Source organism: Vanellus vanellus, assembly GCF_965231255.1.
Source record: "Vanellus vanellus genome assembly, chromosome: 19".
In the NCBI taxonomy this organism is placed as follows: Eukaryota; Metazoa; Chordata; class Aves; order Charadriiformes; family Charadriidae; genus Vanellus; species Vanellus vanellus.
Window position 1 is genome coordinate 749,302 of NC_138924.1, and position 16,642 is coordinate 765,943.

At 44.5% G+C, this 16,642-nt stretch overlaps 1 protein-coding gene across 1 annotated transcript in view; it reads right to left on the reverse strand.

Annotated features, from left to right (window-relative positions):
* TSPOAP1 (TSPO associated protein 1) overlaps positions 1–16,642 on the reverse strand; it is a gene marked incomplete at both ends in the record, with an annotated part of 67,681 nt that overhangs the window by 25,154 nt on the left and 25,885 nt on the right. Inside the window, 10 exons of the mRNA XM_082493071.1 lie at positions 1,452–1,561; positions 3,893–4,113; positions 4,452–4,635; positions 8,297–8,317; positions 10,885–10,935; positions 11,290–11,394; positions 11,797–11,919; positions 13,235–13,324; positions 14,775–14,858; positions 15,707–15,814. Coding sequence (XP_082349197.1) covers positions 1,452–1,561; positions 3,893–4,113; positions 4,452–4,635; positions 8,297–8,317; positions 10,885–10,935; positions 11,290–11,394; positions 11,797–11,919; positions 13,235–13,324; positions 14,775–14,858; positions 15,707–15,814 — 1,097 coding nt within the window. The remainder of the gene's footprint in view (positions 1–1,451; positions 1,562–3,892; positions 4,114–4,451; positions 4,636–8,296; positions 8,318–10,884; positions 10,936–11,289; positions 11,395–11,796; positions 11,920–13,234; positions 13,325–14,774; positions 14,859–15,706; positions 15,815–16,642) is intronic.

Below are 16,642 nucleotides of genomic sequence, written 5' to 3' on the forward strand. Positions count from 1 at the left end.
TGGTTTTATATATAACTAATAACATATTGCTTCATGTTCAAATAGCAGCTAGGAATAATTTTCTGAGTAGCGGAACAGATGTCTTGTGACGTCAGAAGGAACAGATCAGAGTGACTCAAGAAAGCGTTTAAAAAAAGATTTGAATTACCTGCGTGCCTCCTGCGTTTCCGAGTGTACCAAGCAGATAAGTTGCAGGACTTCGCATTTCTAAAATAGACATCCTTAAATTCACCTGCGCTCTTAACTATTTTGTGTAGATAGCTCTCTACATTTCATGTACTTAATAGTTTTTTGGGGGAAAAAAAAAAAAAAAAAAAAAAACCCAAAACATGGAAAATGCCCCAAACATTTAAGGTACACTTTATCAGCCATACAGCTGTCATGGACAAGCACAGTGCAGAATTTCAAAAGTCTTATGTTTAAAACCCTAAGAATGAGCTGATTTGTGCAAGAAGAAAGTTACATGAGTGAAGAAAAGGTTTCTGGCCTTTTTCTTCCTAATTATCCAACCATCAGGATCCAAGTTACACAACTCTCAGTGCTATAACTCCACATTATAAACAGCAATCCAAAAGCTCTACTAGCGTGAAAACGATAAATACACTGGTGATAGGATTTGGACTCCAGGTAGTTCTAACCTGCCTATCCAGGGATCCTTGAGCTAATCAGATGGCCTATCACAGGAAAATGCCTGATAAAAACCCTTTATCTTTGTGAGCATGCCCTGCTAATTCCTGCTCTTTAGTCTTTAAAAGGGATTTCAACATGCCAAAGGAATGTTATGCTCTCTATAAGCTGAGCGAGACCTTATGGGCCCGAGACTCTGACATGAAGACACAGATCACACTTGATGTGCTCCTCACAAGCACAGAATCATCCCAATCCGCAGACTTAACAGCTGAAGGATATATTCTCTGAACTGTAATAGGTAGTCGCTATTGCTCGGTGGACTCCAACGGTTACCAGAAAAATCTGGGTTTATTCTGTGCATTTTTTTTCTTCTAAAATTACAACCAGAATCATTTTGGTCAAAAAATTCAGTTTGGAATTTCTGGGCTGAAATTTTCTTAATTGCTGGAATAAAATTTTCTTGGAGAAAAATTTCTTGGACTATCCTGGAGAAATCAGATATTTCAAGGAATGCGTCAATTCAAACTCAATTTTCCGTCCAATAGCACCTTAAATAAGTAACTAAAAGTTTCACACAGTGCTGTTCACTGAACAACAGATGAGCTTACTATGTTTTTGTTAAGCCAAGCACGCTGGATTTGCTTGTACAGGAAAGAATAGGTCCAAAAAAAAAAAAAAAAAAAATCGCACAGAGGAATAAGATCCATGGTTTAACCCAACACCCAACCCAACAGGGAGTGGTTAATGGTAGAGAACTGGGTAAACCAGGCAGCTGTGAGATAACCTGTCGAACCTCATAGACCACAAGAAATGACCAGTACCTGTATCGAGCTAAGAACACCTGGAGCTTTGCAGGGCCTTGGCTGCCGGGCTCTGGCATTAGAGAGATGCTGTCAACATCCAGTTCTTCCATTTCACTTGCAGTGTCCACCTAAAAACATTAAAGATGAGGGATACAATAAGGCCCAAATCAGAGTAAAGGAACAAAGGGTTTGAACATCAGTGAACAAGTCCTCTGAGCTCACGTATGGTGCCAGTTTGGCCACTGGGCTAAGAACCATGTGGAAGAATGACTTTTAAGGTGAAGAAGTAGTAATAAGAGGCAATCGCTCCAAGTTGCAGCTTCAGGGGTTCCAGTCAGACATTAGGAAAAACTGCTTGCCCAGGTCGGTGATGCAACCGTGGGACAGGTTCCCACTCAGGAGGGGAATCTCTGTTCTTGAAGAACTTAGAGCCTCAGCTAGGCAAAGCCATGGCCACACTGATCTAGCGTTGGCGACAGTCCCACTTGAGTAGGAGCCTGGACTAAAGGCTCTGGAGGGCCCTCCCACCCCACATCTCCATAATTCAGTACATTCATTTCTTGCTGTCTCTAAATGGCAGTTGTTCCTGTGTGCAACACAAACGGTAATGTGAACGAAGGAGACCTTACAGCTCTGTTAGATGTCTAAGCCTCTAAGAGTTTTTGTTCCAGCAGTTCCCCTCCATCACCTGTAAATACTTCGATATAATGTTTTGTACTTTCAGAATATTAGAAGGTCCTACAAGTTCCAACCAAAGCTCTACCTAGTCCAAACAGCTGGCTGGGATAACAGCCAGTAGCATATGCTGCAGGAAAGCGTACAAGAGACAGCGCAAGCATGAAACTCTCCTCATCCTGGTACAGCCTCTCAGCTTCTAGCAATAAGCCACTTAGGGACTTCCTAAGCTGAAGGCTGCACCTGAACGCATTTGGTGGCTACTGGCAGGAGTACCTTCGAGAAATTTGTCTCGGTCTTTTTGATCCCATTGACATTTTGGAATTTTACATCCAGTGGCAATGAGTTATGTAATGCAATCATACTTTCTGAGGAAATGCACTTCCTTTGTGTTTGTTTGAAACGGTGCCAATTCAAGCTGCCTTTTTAAAGCAGACCTCAAGGGAAATGTATTATTGATGAAGACCCATCACAGGCACCAGAATACAAAGTAGGTATTTTTTCTAGTATAGGAACTGCTGAAGTTAATGTCTGAAAGAGTTCAGAGCACTTTTTCAATGTAGCGTACTCCTCGTAACGCAATCTTGAATCACGTGCTAGAGTAACGAACACCTGCACCCTGTAACATCCAAAGGTAGACCCAAATGGAGTAGCTTTTAGTAGCCTGACGAACACCCTGGAGTGTTCCCATAATGATATGTTGCTGAAGCTAAATGGTCTAGACATTGGCTCTTTTCCAGGGTTCCCACGCTGACCTCTGTAGGCACTACTGGCCATGGAGACACCGTGACTTCCAAGCTTTCTCTTGAACTAAAAACCAGTAATTTTTCCCTCTAGAGAATTGTCACGTATCTGTTCCTTCCCGGGTGTGACCTTCACTTTGCCTCTGAACATGACAGCTCCTCAGTGCTCTTGCACAGCAGCGGACACTGCCTGCCACAGCAGCATCCCTTCGTTAGTGCCCCGGCTTCGGTAGCTCAAGGCTTCAGTGTCCTCCACACGTACAATGAGGCATTCCATGGGGCCTCAAAGGTTTTAGCACCCAGGAAACATCAGTGGATCAAAAGAGCAAAAGCTGCCTCCCATGCCATCACGTTCAACACATTCGCAGCTCTACTTTACCCTAAATTGTCACATCAAGTGATATACAGCAGAAAGTATGAAAGAATACTTAAGTGAACCCTACAACACTATGTCAGAGCACCTGGGGAGAAGCAACAAGTGTCCATGAGACCTTGGTGACACAAAAAAAATAGCAAAGCCTATTAATTTCATCCCTCTGCTACCACAAACTCTGCATCTTTTCATGGTTTGTTTCACCAAGTAAAATTTTAATACCTAAAAACACCACCAAAGAAGTTTGAGCTCCTCATCCACAGCTCAAGGCCAAAAATAGTCTGGACACAGTTCTTCAGCACGTTAAAAATAACAGTTTGTAGCCTCTGTGTGTTTTAACAGCAGCTGATATGTCACAAGGAAACTTAGCAAGACCTTTCCCACACTTCCCACCAATCGACCTCCCCACCCCACTCCTTCTCCAAGCTCCCAGCACTCTGTCTAGCCAGTTGTTTCCTTCCTGGAGCACAGCACTACGTTCAAATGAGCATTACAGACAGGCATCCAAGGCCTTTTCAATTTTTTCCTCCAGCTTTTCTCTTGTTCTCCCCCCCATTTTCTTCAGGCAGCCAGGAGGGAATAAATGCAACATTACTGGTGCTCACAGCAATGCATTTATTCCCTTGCGACTAGAAAGCACGGGCCGCAGAGAGGACTCCCATACTGACCTCTGGAGTTGGGCACGATTTTGGACTGTTCTGCATGGATTCTGATTTTGAAGAGTTTGACTGAGATTCCACTTTCTTGCCTTGCTTCTGAGAACTGGTAGCAGCAACTGGGGAGCCAAGAGTGGCATCAGGCGCCCGCTGTGATGACTCCAACTCATCAGTCTCTTCATTGTGAACCTTCTTTGGGCCCTGGTGAGTGAGCAATCCAGGAACAGTCGATTCTGCAATAAAATAATCTGTCCGTTACTTTTAGCCACAGGCAGACTACAAGATCAGCAGTGAGCATCACAGCAAGCAAACACCCTTCAGAGTAGCTCAAGCCTCTAAAAATGTGACTCATTTAACAGTGCAACAGACTGGACACCCCGGGCTCTCTCTGGTCAGAGAAATGCCAAGTTCTCTTTATGACTACAAAATGAACCCAAGGTTCAAGAGACAGAGAGAGAGACAAGAGATCCCAAAAGTTAACTAAACGCTTGCATTATTTCCTTTACACCTTTCCATTTACACAAATAACAACTCATCTGTCAATAAACCCGTTGGTATCTCCAGTAATTACCCTTCTCCCAATGGGGCTGTGGGGTAGAGCTGCACAGAGCAAGAGGAAGCTCAGAAGTCACCAGCGTAGAGGTGAGAAGGTCGATTTTTCCTGTTTGAAGCCGGAATTGTTTGAGTTCCTGAGACAGGAGGCTGAACTGCTCTGTTTGACTGCGACATTGGTCTTCTAGATCTTTCACCCGGGCCTGACAGGAGAGACACAGCATGAGGCACAAACCCATAACAAAAACACTAATGAGGCTCCAAACGCAGCATTTGCCTTTGCTGCGTCTTTTCAGTGGGTCTCAGACTCCAAGAACCTAAATGTGTGCCCTGCCCAGGAAGCGTCAATAGGAACTGGCAGCTCCGCACGTACAGTATCTTTGAAAACCTGAGACTCATCATCTATGAGGAGACTGACTGCAAGCTCAATTAGGAATTATCCCTGAAATACCGTGTTTGAACTTCAATACCCTATCCAGGCCCTGCACAAGACCAGATGAGATAAGTCAAAGATAAATAAGCCTTGAAAAGAAAAAGACTGAAAACGCTTTGTCAGTTTATTGGAGCATTAAAACCACATCTCCAAAAGGAAATGCTCTCCCAATGCTTCCTCTTGTCCATCACTCCAGAGGCTCCAGAAAGCTCCCAAAGCCTTACTCTGGCCTCCCCACCACTCTGGGCGGGACTCCTGATTGTGCCTCCAGATCTTGGTTCCTCCAAGCACCCCAGCACAGGCAGAGGGCATCGGCACCCTGGCCCGTGCTGCAGAACATTTCTTTGCTGTGGGCAGCTCACACGCTTTGCCACCAGGTTCTACAAGGATGACTGGCTCCAGGAAAATGCATGCTGAGTACAAGTAAGCCATATCTCAGGAAGATGAGCTGCAGGGGAGCCTTGGGGAAATACTATGGAGAGGGAAGGACACATTCCTACCAGAGAACCATTTGTATTTTCTAGTATTCTCTTTCTACCACCTCTAGATCTTCCCCTTCCAGAATATTGCTGAATCCTGGCTGTCCTTACACATCCCCACATACTCCATTGTTGTAGGCATATCAATTCCCAGGAGAACACAACTGCTCCTTTCCCTCTTCTCATTTTTCCACCGTGCAGCAGCTTACTCTGGCTTCCTAGACAGATACCCTGTGTAGAACCTGCTCATGTACTTCAGGTAACAAGTAAACAAAAAGCATTAGTGCTGGATGGGAACATATTGTCTAATCAGCAGTTCTTGAACTGAGTTAATGCAGAAAATATTTAATTTGGCATTAGTGTATCTGGCTGAGGCGCAGGCTCTGCCTTGCAAGAGATGACATTTGTTCTCTCTTTTCTCTTTGGGCTGAGATCACACCAGGCTTTGTAGTCACTCTTCTCATCATTTCGCGTAGGTAAGATGCATCAAAACAGATGACTGCATTGTGCTCTTCAAAATTTTCCATTCTACAAAATGTTTTTGAAGTGTCTTTTTCTCCTTCCAACTCAAAAAAAAAAAAAAAAAAAGAGTAAATTATGCCTGGAAATATTCTGTGAGACAGAAAGTCTGATTTTTAGGCAGCTCTAAAAATAACATATCTGACCTGGAAAAAGCTTTCATTCTGGTCTCAGAGTACTGCAAAAGTCTTTCTAGCCCGCTCCCTACCAACTTCTGAGTGTGCGTGCATTTGGATTTTATTATGGCATATTTGTTTTAAACATGCCAGTTTATCACTTGTTTCCTTCACAACTAGCGAGGAGCTCTCAGTCTTTAAGGGAAGCCTGGTGAAATCTCTGAAGTCTGGGAAGAAGTAACTGTCTCTGAACTGAGAGTATCAAGTGCCATGGGCAACTTCCAGAAGCATCTGCATTCTCCACTTGCTCAGAGCCAACTCCCTGTTCACCAAGTTGTGTCGTACAGGATTCCTCTGCAATCATAAGGGTTCAAATTTACTTACAGTTAAGATTTTTCACATAAATACTCCTCCCCTACACATTATATCTTAATACAGACAAGAAACCATAAACAGTAAAAACAGTTGCACTGGATCAAAGTAGGGATTCCTCTAGACCAACATCTGTCCCTGATCTCACCCTGGGACGCAGCCTATGACAAGGGACAGGCACAGGACGACTGCAGGACCAGAGAGGGTTTTCCCATCTTGCCTGGACACCTGAGCCAGCGGACGCATCTGGATATTGTGTTTAATAGCATCATAATAGTACCTTGGTTCTGTAAATTCATTAATCACAGTTTAATCCATTTATACTAGTAGCCAAGCCAATAGCCTGGATAATCCACAGTTTAATTCTGAGATACCTAATTACTTAGGTACCTTTTAGATATTGTGCTATTAAAAAAAAAACCATACAAACATCCCGTAAGTATTACTGCCACATCATATACAATATGGACTTCTAGCAGACTACTTGCAGAGGTTCACACACAGCTGGGCAAGCAGCAAGTTTCCAGGGCAGTGCTAGGAGGCAGGGGGATAAGGAAGAGGAGCCTAAGGACATGGCCAGGAGCTTCAGGGAACCAGCAGGAATCGAGCCCCAGACACAGAAGAGACTTTTGTGTCTATGCCCAACCCAAAAGGGGTAGAAAGAGGAGCCACACACCAACCGAGATTGAGTAGCATGATTACCAGAAGAGGCTGCAAGAGCAGGGAGCAGAGCTTGGTGGGGTCAGTTTAACCACCAATTTAGGAACTTCTGATTTTCCACACCTATCTAGACCAAACCACCACCAGCTCAGCCCTGACCTCTTAGACACTCTCCTTCTTGGCTGCTCTATTACACTTCTACAGATGACGTTCCCCATCCACATGTCCCTTGTTACCTTTCTCCGTATCTTCTGCTATATGTTTTTGAGATCAGAGAATCACAATTTTGCTAGAAGGGAACTCAACAGGTCTGCAGACCAAACTCCTGCTCAAAGCAGGGCTAAGGATTAAAGGAATATCCATAACTCCACATAGATGTGGGTGATATTGTACAGGATGCGGGCTTACCCTAATAATGTCCTTGGGCTATTCCCAATTCCTTTTCTATCAGTTCCCAACACTGTACTTGCCTTTTTGACCGTACTTGTGAATTAAGCTGAGATTTAAAAAAAAATAAAATAAATCACCCTACCTCAAACATTGCATTTCCCGTCACAACAGGTAATTCAGAGCCCCGCACTGTGCACATTTAGTCAGGGCTGCTTCCCCTCCACGTGCATGCCTTTGCACAGTCAGCGTTACCTGTCATTTACTCATGAGATCTTCTCACAACTCTTTGCAGTCAGAGCTGAAGATGAATGTTGAAAGCAGTTTTCTATCAGCTACAAACCCCATCGCTTCCACATAAGCCTTCTTTCCAAACCATTTATGAACAGCCCGGCTAGCACAGCTTCCAGGCTATAACTTCATTAGTTACTACCTCTGCTGTGAAAACAGAAAGCACAATCTCTGCTTCCCATCTTCCAACCAACTACAAAGTCAGCAGGACCTGTCTTTTTCTCCACAACACTTTCACTTGTGATGAGATCGCCACTGCTTTTAGGTTTTGAAGGAAACACTTTGCTCTTGGACTGCAAGTAGTTCCCAGAAGACCTTCAAACGTACGTGACACGTGGAGAAGGTGCACAGTTGGGCAATTCTAAAAATCTGGAAATGCCAAAAAAATAAAGCTCCTAATTCTAATTGTTTGAGAAAGCAAAGCATTTAAACAGAAAAGCAGCTGCTCAATTAAATTCATAGTGGTAGCTCCTTCAATTACATTTATTTCTTGGAGGTGACACTCTTGCAATCTTTTCCAGAGTATAGTTAAAACAAGAATAGCAAGCAACTGTCAAAGTCAGGACAGAGGAGAAAAACGTCCTGTTTGACAGGATTATAGCAGTACCTGCATGCAATCCAAAGTACTCTGGTAGCAAGAAGAAAAGCAAAAAGAGATATAAAACCACATCAGCAGTTACACCAGCCAAAAACCAACGATCTGCCAAAGATAACCCAACCCTCGGTTTGCATGACGTATTGTTTTCTTACCAACTTACAGTGTCTGCATTGTTCCACACTGAGATTCCCACCTCATTCCTAGAAGCACTGCTTGCTAAACAGAAGCCAAATCCCACATAACAAAGGCATGAATAAGATAACCGTGCACTTTTTGAGGGCCTCCAAATCACAATACACTTTTGAGCGTCAGTTCAAGCTCTCTTTTCCCAACACACTGCAACCACCCATGAAATCACCACAACGGACACTTTGTGACCAGACCTTTCCCCGGGGCTGAGCCCAAGGAGTGCTGGGAGTCAAGGCGCAGCTCAGAACCTGGCTTTGGCATGATTTCAAGCAGGTAACTGCCTGCTCAGTCACGCACCTTGCTCCTCAGTCAGGGAAAACAAGCAAAGGTAAGCTCTATTCACCATATTTCCCAACAAAATTCTACAGTGGATTCCTGAAATCAGGCTGCATCTATGCAGTGCAAAAGGCAGTTGAGAATCTTGTCTCATGTACTTTGGAACCACTACTGAACTCCTTCATTCCCATTACAATAACCCTCATGGTTTTCTTTCTAAGCTGAGACAGTCCTTCTATGCACAGCATTTCTGCACATCGAAACCATCCCATACCTCTGCTCACCCCCATCACTGCCGTGTCACAGAACTACGGAATAGCTGAGATCGGAAGGCAGCTCTGGAGATCACCTGGTCCAACTCCCCCAGCTCAAAGCAGGGTCAGCTAGAGCAGGAGGCCAAGAGCTTTGTCTAGTTAAATTTTGAACATCTCCAAGGAAGGAGACTCCACTTAGGACAATCATATGACTGAATGCTTCCAACAGGGAAACAGACCACCCATTCTTCATTAGTATTACATCCAGAAGCAATTCAAACACGTAAAAATGACAATACGCAGTGTAGGCATCCCAGGCGCCCTAATTTTGCCCTACACTGATGTTTCCGAATGACTACGATTATAGTTAAGTCATCTAAACGACTGTTGCACCACATAGCTCTTAATGACAATTTCTCTTTCTTTATTCCACCTGGTATAATTGACTTATAAAGCATCTCTGTACCAGTAACATGAAAGCACGAATATTTACCTGATGAGGCCCTTGCAGAAGAACACAACCAGCCTCTCAAACACAGAACAAAATGACTGTCCCTTTCTTCTTTCGCACATGCAGATGTCTAGTTTAAACCTAAGTAGCTTCTCCAGTCCTTCAATTAATTAGATCAGAAAACATTTGGCAAGCGTCAAACCTCCCTTTCCTTAAAGGCTGCTAAGAAGCCAGCTAAATACCAACTGACGCAAGAGCAGCACCCACATCAGCTCTGATCCTGTCTCTGCAGCCCAAAGCAGATGTCTCAGACAGGACATGGCAATGGGGCAATACATGTCGCCTCTCCACAACATTCACCCAGCCTGCAACAATTTCAATCCCATCCAGTAAGAGCCCAGCACTCTCAGGCTCTACAGTTCAGATACAGGTCAGGTCCCCTTCAAAGCACACGCTATATGCGGCCATGGAGGAATCTCCTCCATCAAGGACGCTTACCAACTCACTCAACTCTCCTAGACCCCTAACAGCCACAGAGCTGTGGACACAGGTCACCTCTGACTGTGTGTCACCACTACAGACAAGGCCATGGCATCATTAGCATGAGAGCTCACTGCCCAGGTGTTCTACAGTGAGGCATTCAGCTCGGTCTCAGATGTTTTAGTACTCAGAAAACCTCAGTGAATTGAGAGGGCAAAAGCTGCCCCATTTGCCATCACACCTAACCCAACTCTCCGGCAGCCACTAAATCACCACATCAAGTTCCAGGGTTTGGTGCTTTGCCTTTGCAACTCCAGGAATCCACTGCCAAGGATGTCTCCAAAGTCATTCTGATAAACACTGAGAAAATGCAAACCATCACATCTGCCAGGCTGCCCCGTTAAGCTGTCTGCCACCACAGCAAAGAGTGTTCTGTGTAGATGGCAGAGCACTCGCACAGCTGGTCCCCAGCAAATGGGACAAGGGAGCTGCCTCAAACTTCATCACTTCTTATGCTCAGGCAAAGGTCACATTTATCCTTCTTTTCCCCCTAATAAAAAGCATAGAGCACATATACACAAAAGAAATTTCAAATCACGTGGACACAAGTCTTCTTCCTCCTTGCAGATGACCCTGGAAAACGGCACAGGCAGATCTGAGTTTGGTTACTTAAAGCATCCCTGAAAGAGTTGTTGGGCACAATCTGAATGAAGGAAGCTATCTGAGGACTAAGCAGGCCAGGATTTAATCCCTGAAAACTTTGACCCCAGAGACTACTCTGCCAGCACAACTGATACTGGCTCACGGCAGCAATATGTTGCATCCGATCAACATTAAAGCATTTTGCTCAAGAACCAACAAAAGCCAGAGCATCAAGATGACTGACATTAAGAACAAAAGATATCAAATCTGCAGCCACTAATCCATCTTGCTTTCTTCTGTCTTACCTCTAGAAGCTGTACTGCTCCTTCATGTTCTCTTTTTGCTTCTGCCTGTGCCTAAGAAGAAATAAGAAATGGAGTAAATAAGAAAGCAACCTACCTAAGTTCACCTCTACTACCATCATCACCCTGACAGACCATCATAGATTTAAAACACTGCACAGACTGAAAGTGTCTTTGGACAAAGAGCAGAGAGAGATCAGAACTGCCAGCCATGAGAAAAGCCCTTCAACTTTGCTCAGGTACCAGAGTTCGCTTAGACACAAGACACCCTTCCCTGGTTTACTTTATTCTGTAAGCTCACATATACCTCCTCCATACACCACACTTCCAAGGAAACAAGGAGCAGAAGTCTCATGACTTTCCCAGGATTCAGAGAGCAAAGTGTCCATTCTCCCACACGCCGCATACCTGCTGCAGCCGTCTGACTTCTTCTTGCTTCTCCTGCAGCACTAGCAGCGCTTCCTTGTGCTCCACTTCCAGCTGCTGCCTTCGCTCAGCCACATTTCTCATGTGCTGCAGAACAATTCACAGACAGCTGAAGGGCGACATTACTGAAATACTGTCCTGGGTCTTATCATGGGCCATGAAGTCAAAACATGGCCTCTATTTCATGTCATCATTAAACCGAAGAGAAAGTAAGAAACTCTTACCACAAGCCAGAGCAACAGTCAAAGAAAATCCTTAAATCAGTGATGGCCACCTTATTTCCCCTCCCACCCAAATCCCTGCAGCAGCCTTTCTAAAACATCTCTGCCCACTTTGGAAGGCCGTGTTCCAGGATCCCGCAGAAGTAGAATTCCCAGCAGAAGCACAGAGACAAAAGAATGGACAAAAAAAGCAAAGAGGCAACATGTGCCATCCAAAAGCAGCACTAAGTGTCTGGACAGTCCCTCCAGCCGTGTGGATCCTACTGACCTTCAGCACCTGCTCTAGATTCTCCAGCTTGGTTTGGAGTCCTTGATTCGTCTGAATTACTGAATCCCGTTCCTTGGTAACCAAAACAACCTGCAATTTCAGGTCAGCATTCTCAGATTCAACCTGAAGAGAAAGGATTTTCAATTAGCACAAGTAGCCATAGGTATTTATTGTATAAATAACGGCAATTTATTTCTGTATCTCAATAGGTTATTTTGCAGACCTGCTTTCTACTTGTAATGATACCAAAATCACGAACCTCCTCTCCCTCGGGATTTCACTCAAAACAAATACATGTGCATTTATGTCAGTCCTCAATGTGATCAGCACTTGATTTGCACATATTGCTTCTCCCACTAGACTCATCTTTCCTTCTCATTTGCAAGGAGGAAGGGACTGGGATATGAACAGGATACATACCAAAGAGATACGAAAAAAGCACAAAGGTCTACAAGCCTTTTTAAACCCAGACGGTAGGATTAAACACAGAGAACAGTACAGAAAGACACGGTAGCCCGCTGAAATCACGTTTACTTCCTCCCCTTGCTACAGGACGTTGCAGCAACGCATTTTGGTTCTAGAGTGCACTGTGGCCTGATAACTATTAGCAATGCAGATTATCAAGCAAAGACGAACATTCCCACTTAGAACAAACAATTATTAAACAGCCTTATTCATGGTGGCAACATTGACATATGGGACAGACAAGTGACTTTAACTCTTGTGCATTACATTTGTCCAGAGAAGGAGCTGGAAACAGAAGCCATTGGAAACCATTTGTACTCCATTTCATTGGAGTACAAATTCTTCCACCATTCTCAGACACAACAACATGTTCCTAGAACATAACTCTCTGAGCTGCAGCCACCCGCCCCTGAAATCCGCTCGGCAAACTGAACAATGCAACTATCCTGCCTTTATCCCAAGACCTGAAGCTTTTGGGTTTTCCACCTGGCAAGGGCAGCTCTGAATTGCAGGGGTGACCCTACCCCATCATCAGCCACCAAACCCCCTCTTTGAAGACAACAAACAAATGTCAGACGTGACCGAGGACTTTTGAATACACCATATCCTTGCACCGCTTGCAGCGATGTGTTCTGTTCTACCATCGCTCTGACCAGTGCACGCTGCTCCCCACCAACCACTGTCCGTCTTTGGTTATAAACTCATTAACAAGTTACCGCAGGTAAATCAGGTATGAACTTAAGTAAGGACCAAGCATCTCACTCAAGTCTCGGGAAACTTTGTCCTAAAAAGAGGGCAGTTAACCGCTCTGCTTGCAGTTACCATGGGGTACACAGGACAGAGAGGTACATAGATGGGCATATGACCATTACTCAGTTGGCAACCTGAAAACCTAGCACGCTAGCAAGTTCTTCTCAGCAAAATTTTAGAGACGCTAATGCTCCATCTGAGAAACAAAGATGCTGCTTTTTACCTGTCCTGCCCATCCAGCCTTCTCGTTCAGCTGCAAGTTCTCTTCGGCCAGTCGTGCATTTTCACTTTGTACCTCCTGCAGCTGGATCTCCTGTCCAGAAACAACAGGCATTACTACACCGGGGCCCTCGGACTAACTCCCCCAAATTAATCTGCAGAGCGGCGCTGCTGCATCTGTTGACTGACGGTGCAGGATGCTGCTGGAGGGGTGGAATGCAACAGCGTGCAGCACTCCTCAAGCAGATACCAACGCTGTGCCAGATGTTCTGTTAAGTTTCTTTTCCCATTTACGCAGCCTCTAAACCCAGAATGAGAGAAACGTTTCCTTGTCTACTTCACAGTTCCAGTGTCACATTATTTATATACTGCTGTCCAGAACTCAACCTCCACCTACAACAATTCATCAAGTTTCACTGTCGGTTCACAGAGTCTTCTTGACAAATTTCAGTTAAGGAAGAAAAATTATTTGGAAGAATGATGCTACAGAGAGTTCTAGACTGCAAACTCAAGAGTTTTAAAGGGCTGACTCTAGTCTGAAACCGGGATTCAGTCTGCAGTTAAGAAAGCAACATGAGCCAGATATCACTCTGCCTTAGAGAATATTGTCTCCGAGCAGGCAGGAGGCCACGGACATACGGAGAGACACTGACCGAATTTGTCAGGTCCAGTCCATCTGCACCAACTTTGTACTGCATTAGAGAAATTTAACTGTTCCATGATCACACATGACTCCACAAAGACACACATGCATTTCCCCGTCCCAGTGTTTTATGGATCATTAAATATTTTCTGGCTATCCCAAGAGCTAATTCCCTGTGTGCGCAGAGTCTCAGCCCCAGTAATTCAAGGTGAGTTGGTCCCTGCTTGACCTTGAAAAGCTTCTGTCTAACAACATACAATGACCAACTTATGCCTTAAACATTCCATTCTAACCCAGACAACGAGGCTGAGCTATGCACTATGAACTGTGTAAGAGTCTGAGCTATGCACTAGAACTGACCTGAACTGAGATTTGAGCAAGACATAAAACACCTATTCAGAAGGTAAGCACCCTTTGCTGAAACTATACGTTGTCACAGTCACTAATGCCACCAGCGCTGCTCAGCAAAGTAGAAACAGAAGGGAGAAATGATATGACCTGCTAAACCCCCATGAAATTAAACATCGGCAAGATTTCATCCAACAAATAAGCACAAGAAAATCACTGTGGGTTTGTGTAATTACCACTTCAAGATGCAGAAATCTTTTGACACTTGTCTGGAGTGCATGTTAAAAATGGGAAGCATCTCCTCAAACTAGCAAAGCCCATGGACTTTCATCCAGCGATTTATGTAGCGATAGTCAACCCAGAGCTACCTGAAAGACTAAATAAACAATTCCAGCCTCAAGGGCTGGAACCCCAAATTTGTGACACTGTTCAAATTAAGAGAAAGAGTGGTGATTCATTATTAAGATTTAATGAAGAGAATCCGAGAGGTACACAACAACCTAGATCCTCTTCTACCGTTATGCTCACAACAGTAGGCAACAAGAACACTTACCAGTTCTTTGCATCTTTTATGCTTTTTCCTCACTTCATGCTCAAGGTTTTCACATTTTTTGCGCTTTTTCTTGAGTTCAAATTCCTGGGCGAAACAAGCATAAGTAGATCAGCAAGTCCGCATTCTTACAATGCATAAGAAACTCAAGCCCAGCTTCTCAGATCCAATGCTGTATTAGCTACTTTTATTTTCTTAAGAAAATATCTTTGTGACAAACAAACAATATAGAAACCAAGGGAGTTTTTTTTATAAGGTAGTAAAACCAAAAAACTTTTCAAATGAAACAGCTATTCCTCTCTGCCCCAAGCCTTTCATCTTCCGGAAACAGTTCTCTATTTCCCCTTTGCACAGACTAGTCCTGTTTGTACAAAATAGGATGGAGGACAGGATGTGGGGGGCAAAAAGACAGAGCTGTGCAAAATACTCAGCTTGAAATATTAGCTGTGCTAGCTGAGCTCCTATTCTAATCCAAATGTCACCTAGCAGAATGCAGACGTGCTCTGGTTAGGTACCTTTACCTGTAGTTACTTGCTACCACTCTTGCTTCCCCAGATAGTTAAGAACTGCTAAACCTCACTGTGAACTGTCCTTGTTTGCCGCAGTAATTCACAAGGGACATATTCCTCACATAACATCTGTCCCAGGTCAGTCATATCTGTTCCTGCTTCAAATAAGACTAAACCAAACACAGTGCAGAATCTATTGGTGTGTTTCCCTCTCATTCCCCCACCAGCCTGGAGCTGCCACCCAGCAACGCACTCCATGCAGACGGCCTGTGTTTTCCCACTGACTCCCCGAGCTCCCCACTTTTGCACAGCAGCTGCACTTAAAAATTAGACTTCAGTCCCCAAAGTCTCCCCATGGATTCCACAGGTGAAACCCCCAAGAAAACGCACAGCACTCCTTAACCCAAAACCAGGGTCACAACTCACCAGCTGCTGTATCTGTTGGCTGCTCTCTTGGTCTGTTATTGCATTTTTGGGAGGGAAATTTTCATGTCCTTCAGAGGCAGGTCCCAGCGGCTGCACACCTGGTTCCACCTGGAAAGCAAGCGAGATGTTAGAGAGCTCAGGGGACCACAGAACACACCGTGTACACCAAGGAGGAAGAAGGTTTCCTGGCAGTCCCCCTTGGGAGAGCAACACTCCACATAAAAACCCCTGATCTCTGAACTGCCCAACTGGACATGGAGACAGGCAGACACCACGCCAAGGATCTCTCAGCCACAAGAGACCTGTGCTGGGAGTCTTCTGGAGCCCAGGGTCAACCAACCCAGTTTGACTAAAGCACCCCCATGCAATAGTGGGCTCCAGAAAGCTCTCGGGTTTGAGCACCCATTCGTGCCTCACCTAAGGTTTCAGTGAGAGGCATCGGCAACACCTTTCATGGCCTTCTCCAAAGCAACAGAAAGAAGATGGAAGATGGCCAGAAGGGAGAACAAAAGACTCACAGACAGCAGAAAGCAGAAATCAGTGAAGATGTTAGAATCTAAAGGTAGGGAAGAGCCAAGAGAAAATACCAAGAAATGGAGCATCCCACCTCAGCTGGTAGCTGAGAAGCACTGAAATGGCAGTGCTATGGCTTATGTGCCACCATCAAACCAGATGAAAGGTGGTACTTTTCCATACATGTTTGTACACAAGTTTAACAAAATGCCTTTTAATTTGGGCTACAGACAAATACACCTTTAATTTGTACTCTAAACTGATGTTTGGCTTGACATTGTCTCCCTAGAGTAACCCCTGTCAGCAGGGCAAGGCCTGAGGTAAGCAGAAGAAAGAGGGCTTTGATAATATCTTAAACATCGAATTGAAATTTATTGAAATTTATTTCAATAAATAGATTTTAGGGACAAGAGATCTTTAGGA